The sequence below is a fragment of the Hippopotamus amphibius genome, chromosome 9 (genome assembly GCF_030028045.1).
Source record: "Hippopotamus amphibius kiboko isolate mHipAmp2 chromosome 9, mHipAmp2.hap2, whole genome shotgun sequence".
Lineage (NCBI taxonomy): Eukaryota > Metazoa > Chordata > Mammalia > Artiodactyla > Hippopotamidae > Hippopotamus > Hippopotamus amphibius.
In genome coordinates, this window is record NC_080194.1 from 86,272,073 (window position 1) to 86,299,795 (window position 27,723).

General features: G+C 38.8%; 2 protein-coding genes across 2 annotated transcripts; both read left to right on the forward strand.

Moving 5' to 3' along the window:
- The first annotated feature begins 1,355 nt into the window (after window positions 1-1,355).
- On the forward strand, window positions 1,356-2,303 carry LOC130859868 (olfactory receptor 6M1-like). The gene has a single exon (XM_057747330.1). It carries the CDS (start codon window positions 1,356-1,358, stop codon window positions 2,301-2,303), a length of 948 nt encoding a protein of 315 aa, XP_057603313.1.
- Window positions 2,304-11,855: 9,552 nt separating this feature from the next.
- LOC130829453 (olfactory receptor 6M1-like) lies at window positions 11,856-22,077 on the forward strand. Its single transcript, XM_057696000.1, has 3 exons — window positions 11,856-12,105; window positions 14,012-14,687; window positions 22,074-22,077. Exons 1-3 carry the CDS (start codon window positions 11,856-11,858, stop codon window positions 22,075-22,077), a joined length of 930 nt encoding a protein of 309 aa, XP_057551983.1.
- The last annotated feature ends 5,646 nt before the right edge of the window (window positions 22,078-27,723 follow it).

The following is a 27,723-nucleotide window of genomic DNA, read 5'->3' on the forward strand; positions in this document are numbered from 1 at the left end:
AAAGAATAAAGATAATTTGACTTGTAGGATAAATGAGGGTTGAATAGAAATAAAGAGGCAACTACAAGACCACGAAAAGTCACAGCCAACTTTTCAACTGGAATTTGTTCAGAAAAACAAAGTCTTTAAGGCAAAGACAGCAGCTAGGAGTTATTTATCCCAGACAGAGCCTGAGGAAAATGACCTCCTTTAAAGAGGAACCAGGTGAGCTCCCAAAACTAGAAAGAACTCAGCTCTGGGTTCATAAGTTTCTTGTTTTAATTTGAAACTAAAGGATTAGTCACAAAATAATACAACAAAAGGACAGTGGGCCAACTGCATTCTGTAGACATACAACAGATATTCAGCAAAGTTGAGCAGTATCCAGAGATTAAGCTGAGTGCTTCAAACACTATCTGCATCCATACTTGAATTACTATTAATAACATGATCTTTAAAGGGCTGAAAAGAATGTAAAATATGAGTCTTATTTGAGAGAACCTATCAGAATCAGTTGGAGAACGGGAGGGGAAACATTGTTATTTGTCTGGATGCTGCCATAGATACAATACTGCAAAGAACAAGCAAGAAACACACTGACTATTTTCCCAAAAACATTTTTCAAAATATATAAAACTGGCTTAACAAATTTTGAATCATGTATCACGAACCTATTTGCTCTATAACAGTGTACATATTAAAAAAATAGAAAATTTTTAAAAATAAAAACTATACAACCCCGTGGAGAATTACTATTACATCAAAATAACTTGTGTCCAAATAGATATTACATTAATACTCAAAACATAATCCCAATAAGAAAAGTAAGTAGAAATACATATTCCCCTTCATCTGACTATCCAATTGTCATTTTCTCTACCCTTTGATTTAGACAATACCTGAAGAGTTGAAATAATTTTCAAAAAAGTAACAACTTTTATGAGCATTCCCTTTCTCCATTTTCCAAATTGATTGACTGGATTCTCAGTTAAATAGGTTTCTCCTCATAGGCATACAGTGTAGCTGGGAAAAGAGTAGGTCAGGAAGAGTGAAATAGAAAAGGAAAGAAGCACTGTGTAAAAAAAGAATAAAGTATTAATAATAGAGTTTTATGGGACCATGGACACAATTTCATTCAACCAAAAAATTTTAATATGAGAATACTGAGTTTAGAGAAGTTAGGTTGTTTATCCAAGGTCCTCCCTTTATTAGGATCAGAGACAGAATGAAAACCAGTCAATCCTGACTCTCCATTCCAAGTTTTTTCTACTGCATCTAATAAGTAACATTGACAGTTTAAAACTCATTTAAACTGATTTTCATCTTTATGTTCTGTTGCTTTTTAGAGACGTGCTGCTCACCTTGCACTGCGTGCAATGGATGTGTACAATCAGACCACAGTGGCTGAGTTTATCCTGACTGCCTTCCCTGCTCTCCAAAAGCTTCAGATTTTCCTCTTCGGGGCCCTCTTGGTTACTTACATGCTTACTCTAACAGGAAATGGTGTCATCATTTCCCTAATATGGGCTGATAATCGCCTCCAAACCCCAATGTACTTCTTCCTCAGTAATTTGTCATTTTTGGATATTTTATACACTAGCTCAGTTACCCCAAAACTGTTAGCCTGTCTCCTTGAGAACAGGAAGACCATATCTCTTGCAGGCTGCATCAGCCAAATATACTTCTTTTTTTTTCTAGGAACAGTGGAGTTTATCCTCTTGGTAGTGATGTCCTTTGACCGCTACGTGGCCATCTGTAACCCCCTGCGCTACACCATCATCATGAACAGCAGGGTCTGTCTCTTGCTGGTTCTGGGCTGCTGGGTGGCGGCCTTCCTGTCATTGCTCTGCCCAGTGATTCTGCTGTCTAGGTTGTCTTTCTGCCATAAGGAGATTAATCACTTCTTCTGTGACATGGCCCCTCTGCTGCAGGTGGCCTGCATAGACACTCACTTCCTTGAGATGTTAAGCTTCCTCTTGTCTTCCCTCATCCTCCTGACCTCACTGGTGATCACCACCGTGTCCTACACCTACATCATTTCTACCATCCTGCACATCCCCTCGGCCCAAGGACGTCAGAAAGCCTTTTCCACCTGCGCTTCTCACATCACTGTCGTCTCCATCGCCTACGGGAGCAATATCTTCATGTATGTGAGGCCCAGCCAGAGTCATTCCCTGGAATTTGACAAAGTGACAGCTGTCCTCACCATAATGGTGACCCCTCTTCTGAACCCCTTCATTTACAGTCTAAGGAATGAAACAGTAAAGGAAGTTTTGAGAGATGCAATCAACAAAATTATCTCCTTATCGCACAGGACACCTTGAAAATTTGTTTGCTAAAAATGGCATTTTCAACTATTGGACACAATGTGGAGAAAGGCGTCCTTTAAGACGATAAAATCAAAGATGTGTGGGAAGAGGTGAAAAAGCATTGTGCCACATCAGATGCAAAGTATTGCAGTCAGGGTCCAGAGGAGGCAAATCAGCCATAGAGAAAACAATATGCTCTGAACCATTATTGGACAGTCTCACATAATATCATGGGTTTTTTTTTTTAAAAATACTAAACTGAAGTCAGAAAACCTGAATTTTAAGCCTGACTCTATCATTTTTTTAATCAGGTGACAGCCTCTCTGAAACTAATACATTATTTGTTAAGTGGGGAATATAGTTTGTGCTTTTCCTTCTTTTTTTTTTTTTTTAGTTAGAGTTAATTCAACATCCATTTATGATAAAAACTCTCCAGAAAATGGGCATAGAAGGAAATTACCTCAACATAATAAAAGCCATATATGAGAAATCAAAAGCCAACATCATTCTAAATGGTGATAAACTGAAAGAATTCCCTCTAGGAACAGGAACAAGACAAGGGTGCCCACTCTCACCATTATTATTCAACATAGTTTTGAAAGTTTTAGCCACAGCAATCAGAGAAGAAAATGAAATAAAAGGAATCCAAACTGGAAAAGAAGAAGTAAAATTGTCACTCTTTGCAGATGACATGATATTATACATAGAAAACCCTAAAGACTCTACCAGAACACTGCTAGCACTAATTGATGAATTTAGTAAAGTAGCAGGATACAAAATTAATGCACAGAAATCTCTTGCATTCCTATACACTAACAACGAAAAAGCAGAAAGAGAAATTAAGGAAACTCTCCCATTTACCACTGCCACAAAAAGAATAAAACACCTAGGAATAAACCTGCCTAAGGAGGCGAAAGACCTGTATGCAGAAAACGATAAGACACTGATGAAAGAAATCAAAGACAATACAAACAGATGGAGAGACGTATCATGTTCTTGGATTGGAAGAATCAACATTGTGAACATGACTGTACTACCCAAAGCAATTTACAGATTCAATGCAATCCCTATCAAATTACCAATGGCATTTTTCACAGAACTAGAACAAGAAATCTTATGATTTGTATGGAAACACAAAAGACCCCGAATAGCCAAAGCAATCTTGAGAAGGAAAGACAGAGTTGGTAGAATTAGGCTTCCTGACCTCAAATTATACTACAAGGCTACAGTGATCAAGACACTATGGTACTGGCCCAAAAACAGAAATATAGATCAATGGAACAGAATAGAGAGCCCAGAGATAAACCCACGCATATATGGGCACCTTATCTTTGATAAATGAGGCAATGATAAGATATTAATATCCAAAATTCATGAGGAACTTACACAACACAATAGCAAATAATATATACAACCCAATTAAAAATGGTCAAAGTATTTGTGAACTGAAAGTTAGAACACAAACACACACACACCACACACAACATGAGAGCTGCGAGTTTCAGTTTTATTCAGGGACTTATTGAGGACTATAGCCTGGGAAAAGCCTCTCAAATAGCTCTGAGTAACTGCTCAAAAGAGGTAGGGATAGAAGCCAGTACCTATGTGATTTTGGCTGAGAAGTATGTGCAATCGAGCATACACCTTGGTAGAAAGTCACTGCCTATCATAAGAAAGAGATATCTCAGTTAATGATTTTAGTGATTTTCTAAATATGGGAAGATGCAAGAATCTGAGCTTATAAAAAAATTTTCCTGTAATATAACTATCTAAGGGCTATTTTGCCTGTTATCTCAAAGCACATAATGCCTTGAATTCATTTCAGGATGTAGAGCAGGGCAGTGACTGCTGTAGCTAATGAGTTAATCCTTGTATAACAGAATGGTAAATGATAGTACTTGTTTTACATATCTAAACAGTCATTTCTCCAAAGAAGGTATTCAAATAAACAACAAGTACCTTAGAAGACACTCAACAACACTAATCATCGGGGAAAGCTAATCAAAACCGCAATGAGATACCACCTAACACATTAGGATAGCTGTCATCAAAAAGACAACAGATAACAATTGTTGACAAGCATGTGGAAAAAAGGGAACTCTTGTGAATTGTTGGTGGAAATGTAAATTGGTACAGGCACTATAGAAAGTAGTATAGAGACTCCTCAAAAATGTGAAAATAGAACATCCATAAGATCCAGCAATTCCATTCCTGGGAATATATTCAGAGGAAACAAACCCAGTATCTCAAAGAGATAGCTGCAATTTCATGTTCATTAGCCAAGATACGGAAACAACATGTGTCCATTGCTGTATGAATGAATAAAGAAGAACAGATAGATGATAGATAGATAGATGATAGATGATAGATAGATAGATAGATAGATAGATAGATAGATAGATAGATAGATAGATATAGACATAGATATACAATATTATTTATTATTTATTCTGCCTTTTAAAAAAGGTAGGAAATCCTAATATTTGCAACAACATGGATGAAACTAGAAGACACTCTGCTAAGTTTAATTTGCCAGAAAAAGATAAAAACTGTGTGATCCCATCAACAAATGAATGGATACAGAAGATGTGGCATATATATACAATGGAATATTACTCAGCTATAAAAAGGGATGAGATGGAGCTATATGTAATGAGGTGGATAGAACTACAATCTGTCATACATAGTGAAGTAAGTCAGAAAGAGAAGGACAAATATTGTATGCTAACTCATGTATACGGAATCTGAAAATGGTACTGATGAACTCAGTGACAAGAATAAGGATGCAGATACAGAGAATGGACTGGAGAACTCGAGGTATGGGAGGGGGCGGGGGGTGAAGGGGAAGTTGAGACGAAGCGAGAGAGTAGCACAGACATATATATACTACCAACTGTAAAATAGTCAGTGGGAAGATGTTGTATAACAAAGGGAGTCCAACTCGAGGATGGCAGATGCCTTAGAGGACTGGGGCAGGGAGGGTGGTGGGGACTCGGGGGGGGGAGTCAAGGAAGGGAGGGAATACGGGGATATGTGTATAAAAACAGATGATTGAACCTGATGTACCCCCCCCAAAAAAAAAAAAAAAACTGTGTGATCTCACTTATATGTGTAATGAAAAATAAATCAAAATCATAGAAACAGAGGGTAGAATGGTGGTTACCAGTGTCTGGGGGAAGATGCTTGTCAAAAGGTACAAACCTTCAGTTATAAGATGAATAAGCTCTGAGTATCTAATTGACAACACAGTAAATATAGTTAATAATACTGTATTGTATGCTTGATAGTTGCATGAAGGTAGACTTTAAGCATCTCACACACCCAAAAATCATAACTATGTGAGGTGAAGGATGTGTTAATTAACTCGATTGTGATATTCATTTCATAAAAGACATATGCCAGATCATCACACCGTACACTAAAATATACAATTTTATTTGTCAATTATTCCTCAATAAAGCTAAAAAATGAAATAAATAAAAATTAGATGATTCCACTATACATGCACTAAAATACCTTTTTGAAAAAAAAAAAAAAAAGACGGACAACACTAACTATTAGCAATGGTGTGGATCTAAGGAACTCTCACAATAGCTAGTACAAATGAAAATGGTACAACAACTCTGGAAAATATTTTGACAGTTTCTTACAGAATTAAACATACATTTATCACATGACACAGTAATTCCACTCCTAGGAATGTGTCCAACAGAAATGAAAACAAATATTCACATAAAAATAGGAATTCAAATATTCATAGAAGCTTTATTCATAATACACAAAAATTGAAAACAACTCAAGTGCCTATCATCTGGTGAATAGATAGGCATGTTGTCCTATATCTACACAACCTATATAATAGATAATCCTCTGTAATACTGATACCTGTAATATTTGGATTAATCTCAAAGTATCAGATTAATTTTTTAAGGTAAAGATTATATACTGTAAGGCTGCATTTATATAATATTCTAGAAGATTCAAAATTACTCTGAGAAAACATATCAGTGGTTGTCAAGTGCTGAGGTAGGGAGGGTATAACATTTACTTGCAAAGGTCACAAGAAATGTTTAAGATAATGTAAATATTTTAAACTATTGTTGTAATGGTAATGGTGACTATATGGCTGTGTACTTTTGTCAAAACTCAACAAATTATATACTTAAACGTGTCTACTGTCTATAAATCTTATCTCAATAAAATGTTTTTAATATGTACTAGACCTATATCTATATAAGTAATCTCATTTTGAAAAGCATCTTAAAGCTTATTAAACTCATTATAAATATTTTTTTAATTTAAGTTTTGCAAGTTTCTAGTTCACTGAGGCTTTAAATCAGCTCTCTAAGTTTTTCTTTAAATAAATAAACACCCAAGAGAGTCTCTCAAGGGACCTTAACTTTCTAACTGTGATTAGTAACTTGAGTTCTAACATCCGGATTACAATAATAATTAACCTTTTTTAATGCCAGAATCCCAAGAGCCATTCTAGACCAAATCTCTAAAGCTGAATTTAAAAAAAATCTTTCAATATCACAGTTTTTCCGGTTGTAATAACTTTAAAAATCACAAGATAATATTATTTCCTGAAGAAAGTAAATAAGGTGGATATGTCTAAATTCAAGTCACAAGATGCCTGATGAATGAACAAGAGTGAGTAAACAAAGAGAAAATTTAGAGTGATAGCTCAGTGAATGCAAATATGAATTTTTCTAACAATCAGGACCTTATAGAGTAGAATGAGAGGCCTCAGGAAACAGTAAGTTGCACATCACTAGACAACAAAGACAGGGTAGAATATTTTAGAACCAGACTCTCTCATATGCCCTTTAGTTCTCCTCCAACCTGATAGTCGATGGTTTTGAATAGTTCCAAGTTTCTGGATAGATCCACGGAATATATAGAAATTAACTGAATTGTCAGGAAATTACATTTCCATATTGAAAAAAAAGATCTGAGACTTGGGAAGATTTCAGTCAGAAAGTCTTCCAGTCTTTGTGCCAGAGATCTAAATTACAAGTCAGAGGACCTGCCATTAATTCATTGGATCTAACTTCCTGAGTCATCATCAAAGTCACCACTCTGCCATTTTGGCAAAAATGTGATCCAGAATTCATGTATAAAAAAAGATTAAGTGATAATCTAATACTTGGACTTAGTACAAGTCAAAACTTAGACTTTTTCTGTGAGAATAAGAAAAAAGCTAAGAAAAGTAATCAGAGCTTAAAAAAGGACAGTTTTTCATTCAAATGAAGTAGATGATGTATTTCAGCAAAAACTGAATAACCATTTGGTGTGGTTTTGAAAAAAGGAGTGTGAATCAAATGGGGAAGAGTGTCAGACTAAGACTGAGAGAGATTTATATAGAATTCAAAATTGAAGCAATGAAAGAATTTAAAGAATAATAGATAGAAGGCATAAGAAGATAATAGCCAAAATTCAAGGCTTTTAATATTTGAATGAAGAAAATACCACCTGTTCTGCAATCAGTATGATGTAAGTATATTTTATTATGTAGTTGTCCATATTTATATTTTAAACAGTCTGAGTCTTACTAAATTTGTTTACATGTATATTTTATGAGTTAAAATCCAATTACTGCTTCACCAAAAAAAATTACTTATGACAGAAGTCAGATGTGATAGCTTTCCCATGACTATATAAATTCATGTTTTTAATGTACATCAGTTACAATTAAACTTTTTCACGTTTTCCTGATAGCGCAGATCTCCCCATCCTCACCACATCTTAGTCCTTCTCTCTTCATCTTTCCCCAACACTAAGTTCCTAAATATTTATTGAACACAAAGTATGTATAAATAGCTGTCATAGCTCCTGTCTTAGGACCATCAGTCTGGCATTACAACTATCCTCATTTTAGAGCTGAGGATGATAAGACTCAGATTGCTTGAGAGTCTTATTAAAGATCTCAAAGTTCTAAGGGGTCAAAAAAAAAATGCAACACAGGATCTCCAATTCTGAGACCTGCTCTGCTCTTTCCATCATTCCACGTTTTTCTGACTAAATCTGGATCCTTGAAATGTGCGATTTTAGGCAGTTCTGTAACAATCCACAGAAATGACAATGAGAAGAATGCCCCCCCACCAAAAGAAAGCCCTCATTTGGCAAGGTTGCAATTAAATTGTTTTACAGAGACTGTCATGGTCCAGAAACTTGCGTCCTGGACATGATGAGATCCTGAGGGCACAAAGATCATCTAGAAAAAGCTAACACAAACCCATGTTTTTTTCACTATCATGAACTTGAGAGATTCTACAAAGGAGAGCAATGCTACATCGTTAGTTCTTCTCAGAGAAGTTTATTTGACCAAAATACAGAATATAAAGTCCTCAAAGCCATTTTTTCCATAGTTATATAATCTTAGGACAATCACGGCAAACAGCAACTCCATTTCTGTTCAAACATTCCATATTTTATTGTTAAAAAATGGCATAATGGGGACTTCCCTGACAGTCCGGTGGTTAAGACTTCAAGCTCCCAATGCAGGGGGCAAGGGTTCGATCCCTGGTCAGGGAACTAACATCGCGCATGCTGCCTGGCTCAGCCAAAAAAAAAAAATCTAGAGTGGATTTATTCAAAACCTAAGTGTCATTAACAATAAAATTATAATTGAACCAATTTTTTTTTAAAAAGGCTTTAAAATGGCATAATGATTTTGAAGCTATCAAATTATTCACAATGTACAATACTAGAGGGGATTCAAGCTCCTATCAGAGCCATCAAAGACCATATACGCAAATTGAAAACATTATGCGGGTGGTGAAACAATTAACTAGATAAATGGAAGAAACAATAGAACAGATGAGAGGCAGCTTCATGAGAACCCCCAGTCTTCTGTTAAGATACCTGTCATTCTCCAGTGTTGTCAGTGATCAAGATGGGGACCTGGAAATGAAAGGGAATTTTAAGGTATTTCTACTTCTCTACAAAGTGTGCTCCATTCTACTATTATACTAACACTTGTTCACCCAGATATTGTTATGCCTTTCCTGCAGTAGTAAACAGTTTGGAAGTTTATTATCTGGGTGCAAGAGCAGTGGATGAGGAGTGAATATTAGAATACTTGTTGTGGGAAGAATTCCTACTGGTACCAAGAGCCTATTCCAATGGGTAGACCCCTTGAAGACCTTTGATAACTTAAAAGAAGATGAAACAAACTGCTTTGTAACAATTTGGAAGACTATTAAAAGAAATGGAGTAATGCACCTTGCAGTTGTAAACTGCTCTCTTTTACCCCAGACTTTCCCCTGTTGTGACCCTCCCTACCTCTAGACCCTGAAAGACTAGATCTATTAGGCATATTAGTGTTGGGTCCCTTCCCCATGCCCAGCATTAACACTGCAGCAATCAGTTATCTAGAACCACACAGATCCCACACTAGCAACCAGTGTGGGTGACATATACCAGGAGGGTACAGGTTACGATAAAATCTGTATCTGGTACATGAAAATGCAGACTATAGAGCTTACCATTGCTTAATCTGGGCAGCTGCAACCCTATGCTTAAGGGAGGAGGATCACCAATTCTGATTTATTTATTTATTTATTTATTTATTTATTTATTTATTTATTTAATAAATGAGTAGGGCTTGTGGCCAAAGAATAGGGCCACAAGCCCCATTCTTAAATATAATCTTAAATAGATAGTGTGACTGCCTTTATGGAAAACAAGAAGTGTATTTAGACTGGAAAGCAAAATGTAGATGATCAATACTCTTTTTTTATAGATGTAGAAACTGGGGCCAACGATTTAAGAGGAAGAAAAAGAGCTCTACTACTAAATTCACCAGCAAGTTAAGTGATTCAAATCTTACTATGTTCAAAGATTACTCTGAGATGGACAGAAACAATTATGCATTTGTAGAGGAGTTTATTTACCAAAAACCTAGAAAGGTTAAAAATTCTAAGATATCAATATTTCCTGCCTAGAACAGAGCAGGTGAAGACAAAACACTTGTTATTAAAATAATAAGGATAAATTGATAAGTGGGATAAATGAGGGTTGAATAGAAATAAAAGAGGTTCCCCACAGGACCACAAAAACCACAGCCAACCTTTCAAATGGAAATTTGTTCACCAAACAAACAAAAATAAAAAAGAGTCTTTAAGGCAAAAACAGTTGCTAGGAGTTACTTATTCCAAATAGAGCCTGAACTAAATGACCTCCTTTAAAGAGGAGCCAGGTGAGTTTCAAACCTAGAAAGAACCCAGCTCAGGGTTCATAAGTTTCTTGTTTTAACTTGAAACTAAAGGATTAGTTACAAAATAATAAAACAAAGGACAGTGGGTCAACTGCATTCTATAGACATACAATAGATGTTCAGCAAAGTTAAGCAGTATCAGTTAAGCTGAGTGCTTCAAACACTGTCTGCATCCATATTTGAACTACTATTAATAACATGATATTCAAATGGCTGAAAAGAATATAAGATATGAATTCTATTTGATAAAACCTATCAGAATCAGTTGGGGCGGTTTGCAGGGCAGAAATAGAGACACAGACGTAGAGAACAACATATGGACACCAAGTGGGGAAGCTTGGTGGTGGGGGGGGAATGAATTGAGAGATTGGGATTGCCATATGTACATTACTAATAAGAAAAAAAATATCAAATTGTACACTAAATATATGCAGTTTATTATATGTCAATTGTGTCTCAATAAAAGTTCTTAAAGATAAAAAAAAAGAATCAGTTGGGGACTGGGAGGAGAAACTTTGTTATTCGTCTGGATGTTGCCATAGATATAACACTGCAAAGAGCCTAAAAGAAACACATTGACCATTCTCCCAAAAAACATCTTTTCAAAATATATGAAATCACTTTTGCAAATTATGAAACATATACCATTGACCTACTTGTATAACAGTGTAGACATAAAAATTTATATCATTATAGGAAATAAAAACAAAGAAAACCTATGCAGCCTCATGGAGAGATCAATTACTATTACACCAAAATAACCTGGGTACAACTTGATACTCAACATAATATCAATAGCAAAAGTGAGGAGGGACACAAACAGAATCCCTTCCATTTGACTGTCCACGTTTCATTATCTCTGCTTTTCCATTTACACAGTACCTGAAACACTGAAATAACTGACAAAAAGTAGCTCAACTTTATTAACATTCACTTTTTCCCATTTTCCAAATCGATTGATTGGATTCTCAGTTAAGTAGGCACAGAACTTAACTGGGAAAATAGCAGTTTAGGAAGAGTAAAAGAAAAGGGAATAAGATTTGTGTGAAAAAAAAAAGAATAAAGTCATTAAGACTAGGCTTTATGGAACCATGAAGATAATTTCGTTCAATCAAAAATGTTTAATACAAGATTACTGTTTAGAGAACTCATGTTATTTAACCAAGGTCCTTACTTCATTAGGGTCAGAGACAGAATGAAAACAAATCACTCTCGACACTTCATTCAGACCTTCCTCTACTGCATCTTATCAATGATATTGACAGCTGAAACTTATTTAAGCTGATTTTCATCTTTTCATTTTATTGTTTTTCCAGAGACGTGCTGCCCACCTTGCACTGCGTGCAATGGATGTGTACAATCAGACCACAGTGGCTGAGTTTATCCTGACTGCCTTCCCTGCTCTCCAAAAGCTTCAGATTTTCCTCTTCGGGGCCCTCTTGGTTACTTACATGCTTACTCTAACAGGAAATGGTGTCATCATTTCCCTAATATGGGCTGATAATCGCCTCCAAAACCCAATGTACTTCTTCCTCAGTAATTTGTCATTTTTGGATATTTTATACACTAGCTCAGTTACCCCAAAACTGTTAGCCTGTCTTCTTTTTTTTTTTTTTTTTTTTATTTTTATTATTATTTTATTTTTTTTTTGGGGGGGTACACCAGGTTCAATCAACTGTTTTTATACACATATCCCCATATTCCCTCCCTTCCTTGACGCCCCCCCCTCGAGTCCCCCCCACCCTCCCTGCCCCAGTCCTCTAAGGCATCTTCCATCCTCGAGTTGGACTCCCTTTGTTATACAACAACTTCCCACTGACTATTTTACAGTTGGTAGTCTATATATGTCTGTACTACTCTCCCGCTTCTTCTCAGTTTCCCCTTCACCCCCCGCCCCCTCCCATACCTCGAGTTCTCCAGTCCATTCCCTGTATCTGCTTCCCTGTTCTTGTCACTGAGTTCATCAGTACCATTTTTAGATTCCGTATATGTGAGTTAGCATACAATATTTGTCTTTCTCTTTCTGACTTACTTCACTCTGTATGACAGATTGTAGTTCTATCCACCTCATTACATATAGCTCCATCTCATCCCTTTTTATAGCTGAGTAATATTCCATTGTATATATATGCCACATCTTCTGTATCCATTCATTTGTTGATGGGCATTTAGGTTGCTTCCATGTCCTGGCTATTGTAAAGAGTGCTGCAATAAACATTATGGTACAAGTTTCTTTTGGGATTATGGTTTTCTTTGGGTATATGCCCAGGAGTGGGATTACTGGATCATATGGTAGTTCTATTTGTAGTTTTTTAAGGAACCTCCAAATTGTTTTCCATAGTGGCTGTACCAACTTACAGTCCCACCAACAGTGCAGGAGAGTTCCCTTTTCTCCACACCCTCTCCAACATTTGTTGTTTCCAGACTTTGTGATGATGGCCATTCTGATTGGTGTGAGGTGATACCTCATTGTGGCTTTGACTTGCATTTCTCTGATGATGAGTGATGTTGAGCATCTTTTCATGTGTTTGTTGGCCATCTGTATGTCTTCTTTGGAGAAATGTCTATTTAGGTCTTCTGCCCATTTGTGGATTGGGTTATTTGCTTTTTTGGTATGAAGCTGCATGAGCTGCTTGTATATTTTGGAGGTTAATCCTTTGTCCGTTGTTTCATAGGCAATTATTTTTTCCCATTCTGAGGGTTGCCTTTTAGTCTTGTTTATGGTTTCTTTTGCTGTGCAAAAGCTTTTAAGTTTCATGAGGTCCCATTCATTTATTCTTGATTTTTTTTCCATGATTCTAGGAGGTGGGTGAAAAAGGATCTTGCTTTGATGTATGTCAAAGAGTGTTCTGCCTATGTTTTCCTCTAGGAGTTTGATAGTGTCTGGCCTTATATGTAGGTCTTTAATCCATTTGGAGTTTATTTTTGTGTATGGTGTTAGGAAGTGGTCTAATTTCATTCTTTTACATGTTGCTGTCCAATTTTCCCAGCACCACTTATTGAAGAGGCTGTCTTTTTTCCATTGTATACTCGTGCCTCCTTTGTCAAAGATAAGGTGCCCATATGTGTTTGGGCTTACTTCTGAGTTCTCTATTCTGTTCCATTGATCTTCCTTTCTATTTTTGTGCCAGTACCATACTGTCTTGATCACTATGGCCTTGTAGTATAGTTTGAAGTCAGGAAGCCTGATTCCACCAACTCCATTTTTCCTTCTCAAGATTGCTTTGGCTATTCGGGGTCTTTTGCGTTTCCATACAAATCGTAAGATTTCTTGCTCTAGTTCTGTGAAAAATGCCATTGGTAATCTGATCGGGATTGCATTAAATCTGTAAATTGCTTTGGGTAGTACAGTCATTTTCACGATGTTGATTCTTCCAATCCAGGAACATGGTATATCCCTCCATCTGTTTATGTCATCTTTGATTTCTTTCATCAATGTCTTAAAGTTTTCTGCATACAGATCTTTTGCCTCCTTAGGCAGGTTTATTCCTAGGTATTTTAGCCTGTCTTCTTGAGAACAGGAAGACCATATCTCTTGCAGGCTGCATCAGCCAAACATACTTCTTTTTTTTCCTGGGAACAGTGGAGTTTATCCTCTTGGTGGTGATGTCCTTTGACCGCTACGTGGCCATCTGTAACCCCCTGCGCTACAGCATCATCATGAACAGCAGGGTCTGTCTCCTGCTGGTTCTGGGCTGCTGGGTGGGGGCCTTCCTGTCAGTGCTCTGCCCAGTGATTCTGCTGTCTAGGTTGCCTTTCTGCCATAAGGAGATTAACCACTTCTTCTGTGACATGGCCCCTCTGCTGCAGGTGGCCTGTGCAGACACTCATTTCCTTGAGATGATAAGCTTCCTCTTGTCTTCTCTCATCCTCCTGACCTCGCTGGTGCTCACCATCATGTCCTACACCTACATCATTTCTACCATCCTGTGCATCCCCTCGGCCCAAGGACGTCAGAAAGCCTTTTCCACCTGCGCTTCTCACATCACTGTGGTCTCCATCGCCTATGGGAGCAACATCTTCATGTACGTGAGGCCCAGCCAGAATCATACCCTGGATTTTGACAAAGTGACAGCTGTCCTCACCATAATGGTGACCCCTCTTCTGAACCCCTTCATTTATAGTCTAAGGAATGAAACAGTAAAGGAAGTTTTGAGAGATGCCATCAACAAAATTATGTTCACAGGAAACCTTGAAAGGTTGTTTGCTAAAAATGGCATTTTCAACTCTTGGACAGAATGTGGGAAAAGGCATGCTTGAAGACTATAAAATCAAAAATGTATAGCAGGAAAAGAAAAAGCTTCTTGCCACATCAGATGCAAAATCAAGGCTAAAAGGAGGCAATTCAACCACAGAGAAAATAACATGCTCTGAACTCTATTATTGGACCATCTCACACACAGTATATCATCGATTAAAGAAAAATACTAAACCGAAGTCAGAAAACCTGAATTTTAAGCCTGGCTCTATTACTTTTTTATTAGGTAACTGTTAAGCTCTCTGACCTTAGTTTCCCATCTATAAAGTAGGGAATACAGTTTGTGCTTTTCCTTTTTCTTTTTGTGAAAGTAGGCTTAACGAAAGTAGTCTAAGACATGCAACCACGTGTAATTAAAAGTGAACTCTTATTACTGGGATTTTCATAATTTGCAAGACATTGGCTTCATCCCTGTCAGCCAAATACTGTAGATAACATTATAAAAATAACAACAAAACAAGGAAGAAGAGTAGTATATCTCAGTGTTGTACAGTGTACTTAAATAGGTACATATATATCTCATTTAATCCTCTTAACCTTGAGAATCTGATATTTTTATCTCCATTTTATAGATGAGAAAACTGGGGTTCACTGAGGTTAAGCATCTTGCCCCAAACTATACTTCTGGTTTTAAATATATATGTGCAGATATATGTGAACTCCAGCCTACTCTAGCACTTCCTTATATCACGAAATATGAAATGGCAAGAAACTTAGGACAGGAAACAGAAGTTAACATGGAAATTACCTACTTTTTCTGAGACAAGAGCATTCCCTACCAGTCCAAATTATCTGGAAAACCTAAAGACCAGGGAGTATCAGGATGAGTGAGAAGAGACTGTGAGAAGCAAAGGTTTGAAAGGAAAACCAATTATTCACAAGCAGTAACTGACAATGAGTCCTGACTGATCACCTGTGGCAACTAGCCAATGTGGCCATCATGTACAGAAGAATTAGTATCCTAGGATGCATTTGGCAAAAATAAAAACAGAAGGTAATCAAATTAGTTTAAGTAAAATGGGTATTTGTTATTATAATCATAAAGATTGCCACATGAAATCCCAGAAGGTAAGAAACAGCAAGACCTGCTAAGGCACTAGAATCAGGGTCCTTAAAAATCCTTAAAAATCCAAGGCAGGCACTCTCTTCCCTCTGAATCTCTGATCTCTCTCTAGTTTTCTCAGGGGTCATTTGGTCTCTGTGTTACTGATTTTTTCCCATATATCTTGTGGTAGGTTGAATGATGTCCCAGAAAGATATCCAGACCTAATCCCTGATACCTGTGACTCTAAGTAACATATAAAGTTTATATGGCAAAGGGATTTTGCAGATGCAATTAAAGATCTTGCAAAAGGGAGATGATCCTGGATTACCCGGGTGGGTAACTAGCTGTAACCACAAGTGTCATCATATGAGAGAGGAGGAGAGAGATTTTACCACACAAGAGAAGGTGATGTGATCTTGGAAGCAGAGATTTGAAGATGTTTTGCTGCTGGCTTTGAAAATGAAGGAAGGAGCCACACATCAAGGACTGCACATCTGAAAGCAGGAAAAAGCAAGGAAATGGATTCTTTCTCCCCTAGAGCCTCTGGCATGGCCCAGTTGACACCTATTAGGCCCAGTAAAACTGACTTTGGATTTCTTTCCTCCAGAGCTGTAACAAAATACATTAGTGTTATTTTAAGCCACCAAGCTTGTGGTAACTTGTTATAGCATCACAGCAAATTAGTACATACCTGATTGGTGTTTCTCTCTCTGCAGACTCTTTCTTTACACTTCTCAGTGGAGATGGAAGGTAATGGCCACTTCAGTCATTCACAAATATATGTATATTTAAATCATAGATATATTCAATATGTATGCTTGCACACATATTGAATACACTTAAATATATTGAGATATATACATTATTTATGTGGATATATATTTTAAATTATCTGAGTTCTAAATCCAAATTCCTAGAAAGAGGATCTGATTGGTCTGATCGAAGTGAGCTGTCTTCCCCTGATTCGCTTTTTTGTCATGATCCAAGAGAGATGTCTTCCCCTGATTCACTCTTTGTAAAAGGAAGGGTTTGGCAGGAGATAAACTGCCCTCCATCCACACAGCCACTGAGCAGGTGCAATCTAAAAGGAGAGCTTAGGAACAGGGAGAAGACAAGCAGCATCTCAAAGATCAAAATAGGTCATTACCAGTGTGACCATTGACCTTCTAGCTACAAAGACAAAGATGAAGACCTTAAGAACTGGCAAGGAATCCATCATGCAAGAGCAGGTAGAGAAAGTACTATCTTCAGAATGGATTCAGAATATTACAGTTATATATTATAGAATAACACAGGCCATCAAAAGACAAAGCAGTGGACAAATATTTTCTTTTTTTTTGCCATCAACAATTGAAATATATTCCCGTTGTTACAAGAGAGGGTGACACACTCTGTTTGTATGAGAGGTGACTGTTGGAGCAGGCTTCGCACAGGTAGTAACGTCGGAGCTGAGCTGCTTCACAGGTGGGGAAGGAATGAAGTTTCCAGGCCAACAGAGAAAAGGAGGGCATCCCGAGTGGACAAATATTTAAAGAGCAAAAGAAGGTAAAACAACATCACCAGGAATGAAGCATCCATAAATTTTCTGCTCTGTACTCATAATCAGAAACTAATTAAGATGGGATTTTGAAAGTTACTATCTTAGTATCCTAATGCTACCATAACAAAATTAGTAGCTTAAAACAATATAAATTTATTATCTTATAGTTCTATAGGTCAGGAGTCCAATACAGGTCTCGCCAGGCTAACATCAGCAGGCTGCAGTCCTTTCTAGAAGGACTAGGGGAAAATCCATTTCCTTCTCATTTGGGTTGTGGACAGAATTCAGTTCCTTGAAGTTGTAGGACCAAGGCCCTGTTATGTTGCTGGCTATCAGCCAAGGCCCAGGCCCAGTTTCTAGAAGGTGCTGCAGTCTTGGCTCATGGCCCCCCTTCTGCCACTTTCAAAGCCCACAACAGGGGGGCAAGTCTCTCTCAGGTTTCACATCTCTCCTCCTTCTTCTGCCATCTCCTCTCTGACTCAGCTAGGAAAAGTTCTTCCTTTTTAAGGACTCATTTGATTGGTGTGAGCCCACCCAGATAGTCCACAATAATACCACCAACTCAAGGTTCACATCCTGAATTACTTCTGTAAAGTCCCTTTTGCAAATAAAGCAGCATACAGTTGACCCCTCACATCCTTATGTTCCACATCTGCTGATTCAACCAACCATCAATCAAAAATATTGGAAAAAATTAAATTCCAGAAATTACCAAAGAGCAAAATTTAAATCTGCCGCATGCTGGTAGCTATTTACATAACATTTACATTGTATTAGGTTTTATAGGTAATCTAGAGATGATGTAAAGTTTCAAGAGTGTGTACACAGGTCTATAAGGCAAATACTATGCCATTTTATATAAGCATCTTGAGCATCTATAGATTTTGGTGTGGAAGTGCTGGACCCAATCCCCCTTGGATACCAATGGAGGAGTGTATTCACAGATTCTGGAGATTAGGACAAGGATACATCTAGGTGCCATTATTCTACTTACCTGTGTTAAATTGCTGGTGTTAATGACGCAAGAATGTAAAAGTAAAGAACACGACACAGTATGTTTTTTTAAAGACAATACTAAATCCTAAACTCTTTCTTTCATCATTTGCATCACTTGTAAAACCAGAAGAATTTACAAGCCACAGAATATGAAAGACTGAAAAGCAGCAAAATAACTGGGAAATTCCTATTTCAATCAAGTATTTGTTTTGGTTTAAGTCATTGTTAAGTAAAGATAATATAGTTGGCCCTTTGTGCTGTTTTAACTTTTTAACTAATTTCATGTTACTCAAAAGCCCCATTCGGATATCACCAATACAGAAAAGAAAATTCTGAACAAATAATGCAATTTAAACATGATTTAGGGACTTCCTAGGTGGTGCAGTGTTTAAGAATCCATCTGCCAATGCAGGGGACATGGGTTCTATCCCTTCTCCAGGAAGATCCCACATGCCAAAAAGCAACTAAGCCCGTGGTCCACAACTATTGAGCCTGCGTTCTAGAGCCCATGAGCTGCAACTATTGAGCCTGTGTGCCACAACTGCTGAAGCCCATGTGCCTAGAACCCATGCTCTGCAAGGAAAGAAGCTACCACAATGAGGAGCAGCCCCCACTCACTGAGACTAGAGAAAGCCCATGTGCAGCAACAAAGACCCAATGCAGCCAATATAAATATATTTATAAAAAAATAAATAAATAAACATGATTTAGGTACCCAAATAGAGCTGGCTTTAGGCTGGACCAGTCTTGTAATTGAAAGTACAAAAAGACTTCATAAACTCTGAAAAATAGTATAAGTATACTGTTGCACTTTGATGATTTGCTATGCTTAAGATCAACCTTGTTATAATAGCAGATAATGATATTTGTTTATACATTGATTCTAATTAGTAGGGTTACTTGGAAAATGGGAACAACTTATACCAAATTTTGAAACAGCTAGAAAATTCTTCACTTTTCCAATATTCACCTGTGACTAGTTTTTCAATATCGGAGATGGAGGGGGGAAATATACCAAAATAACCTGTAGACATTTTAAACAATATCCACTTGCTAGATAAAGTATATCCCTCCAACTATGGATAAAGGGCATTTCAATCAGAGAACCACTATGCTATGTAATGAATTCATCTATCCTTCCTCCTAATCCTCATAAATGCCTTCCTCCTGACTCAGCTGTTACAGATTTCTCAGTAAGAACAGCTGTGAACATACATCCCAGTTAAACCACAAAAATTCTCAAGGGATGCAATGAACTATAGCAAGGTATTTGCTTGGGGTGTGTCCAAAGTTTAGATAAGCTGTCGGACCCCTGGGCGCGCGTGACCCTGGCTTCTGCGGTCTCAGCGGGCCGCGCCGCTCTCCGGCTCATACCCGCGCCAGCGATGCCCGCGCTGCGCGGCGACCCCTCCTGCTCGCCGGCCCGCGCTCCGCTCTGCGCCGCCGCGCCCATGCCCGCCCCCCGCCCTCTTCCTCCGAGAACCGGCTCCTGTACCTGGATGTGGGTAGGACGAGCAGTCCCTGGGCCACGTGGTGCTGGAGCTGAAGGCAGATGGCGTCCCCAAGACAGCAGAGAACTTCAGAGCCCTGGGCACCGGAGAGAAGGGCTTCGGCTCCAAAGGCTCCACCTTTCGCAGAGCGATTCGCTTCTTCCTGTGCCAGGCCGCGACTTCACCCACCACAGAGGCACAGGGAGGACATCTATCTACGGAAGCAGCTTTCCTGCCGAGAACTGCAACCTGAAGCACGTGGGACCAGGTGTCCTGTGCGGGGCAAATGCCGGCGCCGACACCGGCGTCTCCCGGGACCTCGTTTGTACCGTGAAGGTAGGCTGGTGGGAGGGCACACATGTTTGGCCACGTCAAAGAGGGCGTGGACGTTGTGAGGAAAATAGACTCTTTCGGCTCTTGGGGGGAAGACACCCGAGAAGGCTACCGTCACAGACTGCAGCCAGCAGAGCTAACCCGCCACAGCTGGCAAGGCCTCAGGAATATGGGACATCACGGGACCCCCCAGGCTGCTTCCCCAGGATCGCATTTCTGAACACCCGTCGTGACACCGTCACCACTCCTCGTCTGGCATCGCCTGTGATCGCCTGGCCCAAGTTCACCTGTGTCTTGGACGCCGGCTGGGGGACGGGCTAGCTTTAAGGGCAGTCTCTGCCTTTTCTTTGACGGAAGGGGAAGCCGGTTGCTGCAAAGGGCTGTGATATCTGTTTAATGTCATCATCTTCCTAAATCCGAGTAATTTAACAAGACTGCCTGGAGGACTTCCCTGGTGGTCCAGTGGGTAAGACTCTGCGCTTTCCCTGCAGGGGGCGCAGGTTTACTTCCTGGTCAGGGAACTGAGATCCCGTATGCTCCACGGCAGGGGGGCGGGGTGGAGAAAAAAAAATAAAAAATAAAAAGATGACCTGGAGCTGAAGCTGTGACACTGACTACTCCAGGCTCTGGTGTGACCTGAATCGGTGGAACTGGCCACAGACCCCCAGAACTTGGCCTTTGGAGCACAGTCCGGACTTTGGGGTCACAGGGCGGAATCCTTTTATCGCAGCATTGTGAGGCACCGTGGTTTGCTGCTCTCGTGTTTGGGGAGAGCCTGTGGGAGGAGAAGCAGCTGAACCTGGGAGCAGACCCACTGCGACCTGTGCCTAGTTAGTGTGAGTTCCCGGGTTGAAAACAGAAATGGCCTATAAGTGCCATGTGCTCTGGAAGAAGTCAGTGTGTATTTCCTGGTGGGCTTTGATTTTTTTCTGTGTGTTTACTAAATTAAATACACTGATTATATACAGAGAACATTTATTTGTGCTCACCTTAAATGTGAAAATATATCCTATTTTCTATTTTTAAAAAAAGAGTTTAGCTAAGTTACTCTTAGTTTTCTCCTGCCCTTGGACTGGGATTTATACCATGAGCTCCCAGATTTCAAGTCTTCAGACTTGAACTAGAATCACACCACCAGCTCTCCTGCTTCTCCAGCTTGAAGATGACAGATCATGAGATTTTCATTCTCTGTAATCACTTGAGCCAATTCCTCATTTTATATATATATATATATATATATATATATATAATTGGTTCTCTTTTTCTGGAGAACCCTGATATTGTAATTTTCCATTTTTCTACATTTTGGAATTTTTAGAATTTGGGAATCATGAGTTAATTTTTAATATAGGAAAACATTGATAAACACAATTTTCACACACTCTTAAATATATAGTAGAAGAGTAGTCAAATTCAGAGGTTCCCTGAAGTAGGAGATATATTTAGTAACTTTTCCTTTTATTTTACAATTCAAGAGAAAAACATTTTTTTAGCTCTTTATTGGAATATAATTGCTTTACACTCTTGTACCAGTTTTTGAGGTACACCAAAGTCAATCAGCTGTGTTTATACACATATCCCCATATTCCCTCCCTTCTGGAACTCCCCCCCACTCACCCCGTCCCGGCCCTCTAAGGCATCACCCATCATTGAGTTGATCTCCCTTTGTTATACAGCAATTTCCCACTGGCTATCTATTTTACAGTTGGTAGTATATATATGTCTATGCTACTCGCTCATTTCATCCCAGCTTCCCCTTCGCCCCCTGCCCCCTACAACCTCCACTCTCACCATTATTATTCAACATAGTTTTGGAAGTTTTAGCCACAGCAATCAGAGAAGAAAATGAAATAAAAGGAATCCAAATTGGAAAAGAAGAAGTAAAATTGTCACTGTTTGCAGATGAAATATTATACATAGAAAACCCTAAAGACTCTACCAGAAAACTGCTAGCACTAATTGATGAGTTTAGTAAAGTAGCAGGATACAAAATTAATGTGCAGAAATCTCTTGCATTCCTATACACTAACAATGAAAAAACAGAAAGAGAAATTAAGGAAACTCTCCCATTTACCATTGCAGCAAAAAGAATAAAATACCTAGGAATAAACCTGCCTAAGGAGGCAAAAGACCTGTATGCAGAAAACTATAAGACACTGATGAAAGAAATCAAAGACAATACAAACAGATGGAGAGACATACCATGTTCTTGGATTGGAAGAATCAACATTGTGAAAATGACTGTACTACCCAAAGCAATTTACAGATTCAACACAATCCCGATCAAATTACCAATGGCATTTTTCACAGAACTAGAGCAAGAAATCTTATGATTTGTATGGAAACACAAAAGACCCCGAATAGCCAAAGCAATCTTGAGAAGGAAAGACGGAGTTGGTGGAATTAGACTTCCTGACTTCAAACTATACTACAAGCCTACAGTGATCAAAACTGTATGGTACTGGCACAAAAATAGAAAGGAAGATCAATGGGACAGAATAGAGAACTCAGAAGTAAACCCAAGCACATATGGGCACCTTATCTTTGACAAAGCAGGCAAGAATATACAAGGGAAAAAAGACAGCCTCTTCAATAAGTGGTGCTGAGAAAATTGGACAGCTACATGTAAAAGAATGAAATTAGAACACTTCCTAACATCATACACAAAAATAACCTCAAAATGGATTAAAGACCTAAAAGTAAGGCCAAACACTATAAAACTCCTAGAGGAAAACATAGGCAGAACACTCTATGACATACACCAAAGCAAGATCCTTTTTGACCCACCTCCTAGAATCATGGAAATAAAATTAAGAATAAACAAATGGGACCTCATGAAACTTAAAAGCTTTTGCACAGCAAAAGAAACCATAAACAAGACAAGAAGACAACCCTCAGAATGGGAGGACATGTTTGCCAACCAAGCAACAGACAAAGGATTAATCTCCAAAATATACAAGCAACTCATGCAGCTTAATACCAAAAAAGCAAATAATCCAATCCATAAAATTGTGGAAGACATAAGTAGACATTTCTCCAAAGAAGACATGCACATGGCTAACAAACACTAAGAGGATGCTCAACATCACTAATCATTAGAGAAATGCAAGTGAAAACCACAATGAGGTATCTGACCATTTTGATGATGGTCAGAATGGCCATCATCAAAAAATCTAGAAAAAATAAATGCTGGAGAGGGTGTGGAGAAAAGAGAACCCTCCTGCACTGTTGGTGGGAATTTAAATTGGTACAGCCACTAGGGAAAACACTATGTACTTTCCTCAAAAACTAAAAATGGCACTACCATATGACCCAGCAATCCCAATACTGGGCATATACTCAGAGAAAACCGTAATCCAAAAAGAAACATGTACCACAATGTCCATTGCAGCACTATTTACAATAGCCGGGACACGGAAGCAACCTAAATGTCCATCAACAGATGAACAGATAAAGAAGATGTGGTACATATATACAATGGAATATTACGCAGCCATGAAAAGGAATGAAACCGAGTTATTTGTAGTGAGGTGGATGGACCTACAGAGCGAAGTAAGCCAGAAAGAGAAAAACAAATACCGCATGCTAACTCCTATATATGGAATCTAAAAAAATGGTACTGATGAACGCTGTGACAGGGCAAGAATAAAGATGCGGTTGTAGTGAATGGATTTGAGGACACGGTGGGGAAGGGGAAACTGGAACAAAGTGAGAGAGTACCATTGACATATATACACTACCAAATGTAAAATAGATAACTAGTGGGATGCTGCTGCATAACACAGGGAGATCAACTCGATGATGGGTGATGACTTAGAGGGCTGGGTTAGGGAGGGTGGGAGGGATTTGCAGGAAGGAGGGTATATGGGGATATCTGTATAAATACAGATGATTCACTTTGTTGTACAGCAAAAACTGGCACAACAGTGTAAAGCAATTATATTCCAATAAAGACCTTTAAAAAAAAAAAAAGGACTGCCTACAGGTGTAGAGAACAAACTATGGACACCAAGTGGGGAAAGTGGGAGGGCGCATAGTGGGGGGGGTTGGGGAGGGATGAATTGGGAGATTGGGACTTTTCTTACTAATAAGAAAAAAATATCAAATTGTACTCTTTAAATGTATGCATTTTATTGTCAATTGTATCACAATAAAAGTTCTTAAAGGAGAAAAATAAAATAAAATCGATGATGTTTATGAACTCAAAAAGAAAGAAAAAGAAATCAAACTGTACACTTTAGGTATATGCAGATTATTGTATGTCAATTATATCTCAATAAAAATTCTTAAGAAAAAAAAAGGACTACCTAGATTCTGGTTAATCAAAAATGGTGTGATATGATATCAATTATATGTGGAGTCTAAAATATAATACAAATGAACCTTTCTATGAAACATAAACAGAATCACGGACATAGAGTATAGATTGGTGGTTGCCAAGGGAGAGATGGGTAGGAGAGGAATGGATTGGGAGTTTGGGATTCACAGATGCAAACTATTATGTATAGAACAGATAAAAAACAAGGTCCTACTATATAGCACAGGGAACTATATTCAACATCCTGTGATAAGCCACAATGGAAAAGAAAATTAAAAAGAGTGTATGTATCTGCATCTTTATTCTTGTCTTTTCACTGGGTTCATCAGTACCATTTTGAGAGAATGGACTGGAGGACACAAGGTTGGATGGGTGGGGGGCAAAGGGGAAGCTGGGACGAAGTAAGAGAGTAGCATAGACATATATATACTACCAACTGTAAAATAGATAGCCAGTGGGAAGTTGCTGTACAACAAAGGGAGATCAACTCGATGATGGGTGATGCCTTAGAGGGCCAGGACGGGGACGGTGGGGGGGAGTCGTGGAAGGGAGGGGCTATGGGGATATGTGTATAAACACAGCTGATTGACTTTGGTGTACCTCAAAAACTGGTACAAGAGTGTAAAGCAATTATATTCCAATAAAGAGCCTAAAAAAAAAAAAGTGTATGTATGTATGTGTATATATATATAACATGTATATATATATATAACTGAGTCACTTTGCTGTACAGCAGTAATTAACACAACATTGTATATCAACTATACTTCACTAAAAATAATGGTGTGAAAGGGTGACTATAGATGGAATATCTACTAAGATTTTATTGCATCTCTTTAAGATATTAGGTGATCCCAATGCTCTACCAACTCCTCACACCGTAAAAGGACCACAATGGATTCACTCAATTTATATTAGCTTTGATAACTTTTTAAAACCTGATAACTTTGTTAGAATGGTGAAATCTGCAACTCCTTCAGCACTAGTGCTAATTAAAATGATGTGAGCTAAAGGAGAGGATTATGAGTCTGAATGACAGACGAGCCAGAGTCTCTTGGCACAAAACACAACAGAAAACTGGAGCCAGTTTGCATTGGCATAAGTGAAACAGCCTGGTGAAGAAAGTTTACTGGGACTGTGGACACTGGTACAATATAATGTCATACATTAATGTAATAATGAAAAATTAAAAGTAGTAAATTGGAGGGGTATGGTGCTGTGATTATAAAAATAAAAATTTAAAGTCAAAATTTTGCTGTAGTTTTAAATTAATATTTATTATAGACATAAACATAGTAATAGGTACCCTGAGAATGCTCAGGGTTCCAGACATAATCCTCTTTGTCTCCACTATGTCCTAACAATCCAATGTATTCTTGAGAATTGGGGTCATCACTCCAGCCAGTAGTAAACCTTTATTTTACCCAAGTGCTCAGTTGCATAAGGAGTTCAGAATGGTCAGGTGGCAGTTCAGTCTTCCAACTCAGTGGAACCACTGCTGTGTCTCATGGTGGAAACATTCTCTCCTTGGGGGTCTAAGACCTTCTAACCAGCAGAGCTCAAAAGTTTCCAAGATGAGAAACAAAAATTCTGGGAGTGTGTTATTAAAAGTAAAGTGAGATCGTCACTACTGCTTCTACCCCTTGATTACCAGCCCCATGTGACTGGCTTTGAGGGAGACAATATTGCCCAGTGGTTGATTTACAAACTATGTTAAATTTCCAAGACATAATCCTAAGCTTGCAGGTTGTTCCCTCCCAACAAATACTGTAACCGAGCTGTCAATAACCTGTACAGTCTCCAATGGGTGAACCATTTCTAGGTGATGGAATGTGAGGTGAGACCAGTTAAGTGCATGGGCATGAGTCTATTGCTACACTTTTGTTTTTTGTTTTTGCTGTAAAATGAGTTCCTTGATCAGGCATGATGTTGTGGCATGCTAGTGAGTAAGGCATGCTGTGAGCCCATGATGGTGGTACTGGCAGAAGCATTATGGGCAGAAAAGCAAATCCATGTGCAGAATATGTGTCTACTCCAGTGAGGATGAATCTCTCCACCTCCATGATAGAAAAGGTCCAGTGTAATCCACCTGCCACCAGGGAGCTTGCTAAGCCCCTAGGGGATGGTTGTCTCTGCTGTTAGAACTCAATGTTGGTCTCTACTGTTGACAAATTAGGCACTCAGAGGGCAATCGTCAGGTCAGCCTTAATAAGAAGTCCAAATTGTTGAGGCCATGCATAGACTTCATCCCTGTCACTACAGCACTTTGTTCATGGGCCAGTTAAACAGGCACTGGGGTGACTGAGGAAAGAGGCTACCTGACATCCACATAACACACTAACTTATCCACCTTACAATTTTTTTTTGTCTGCATTGGGTCTTCATTGGTGCACATGGGCTTTCTCTAGTTGCTGCAAGTGGGGGCTACTCTTCATTGTGGTGCGTGGGCTCCTCATTGCAGTGGCTTCTCTTGTTACAGAGCATGGGTTCTAGGCACGTGGCCTTCAGCAGTTGTGGCACATGGGCTCAAAAGTTGTGATTCATGGGCTCTAGAGTGCAGGCTCAATAGTTGTGACACACAGGTTTAGTTGCTCTGCAGCATGTGGGATCTTCCCAGAGCAGGGATCGAACCCATGTCCCCTGCATTGGCAGGCAGATTCTTAACCACTGCACCACCTAGGAAATCCCCACCTTATGATTTAGAACCTCCTCTGCCAAAGATAACCTTTGCTGGGCATTCACATGGGACACAAATATTTTCATAGTCTATGGTCACATGAACTCCCGAGGTTCCCGGCTGCAGGTCAGAAAGTGCATAGACTTCCTGGTCATAAATCTTCCAAACCTTCTCTGACCATTTCACCAATTCATTAGCAAGTGCTTGTGAAGCAGTGTAGATTTTCACTTCTATCCATCTCTCACTCTAGTCATAATGGACAACCAAAAATACCACTGGAAGGATTTTCTTTTGCCACTGAAGTACCATCATAGTGTTGATCTATAAAACAGGCTTGAGATTTCTTCCTCAGCTAGCTGATCAAAAGGAACCCCCTGAGGAGACATAGGCATAGATTTCAGGAAAGGATGCAACATAACAGAGTGTGTATTGAAGGATACTGAGACACCTGTTTGTGCAACTTACCTGTACCTTCTTGTGCCATATCTATTCTATGACATATTGCAGCTATGCAAGACCAAGGTTATGGCTAGATGCATCAGACAGCTCCCTGTTCA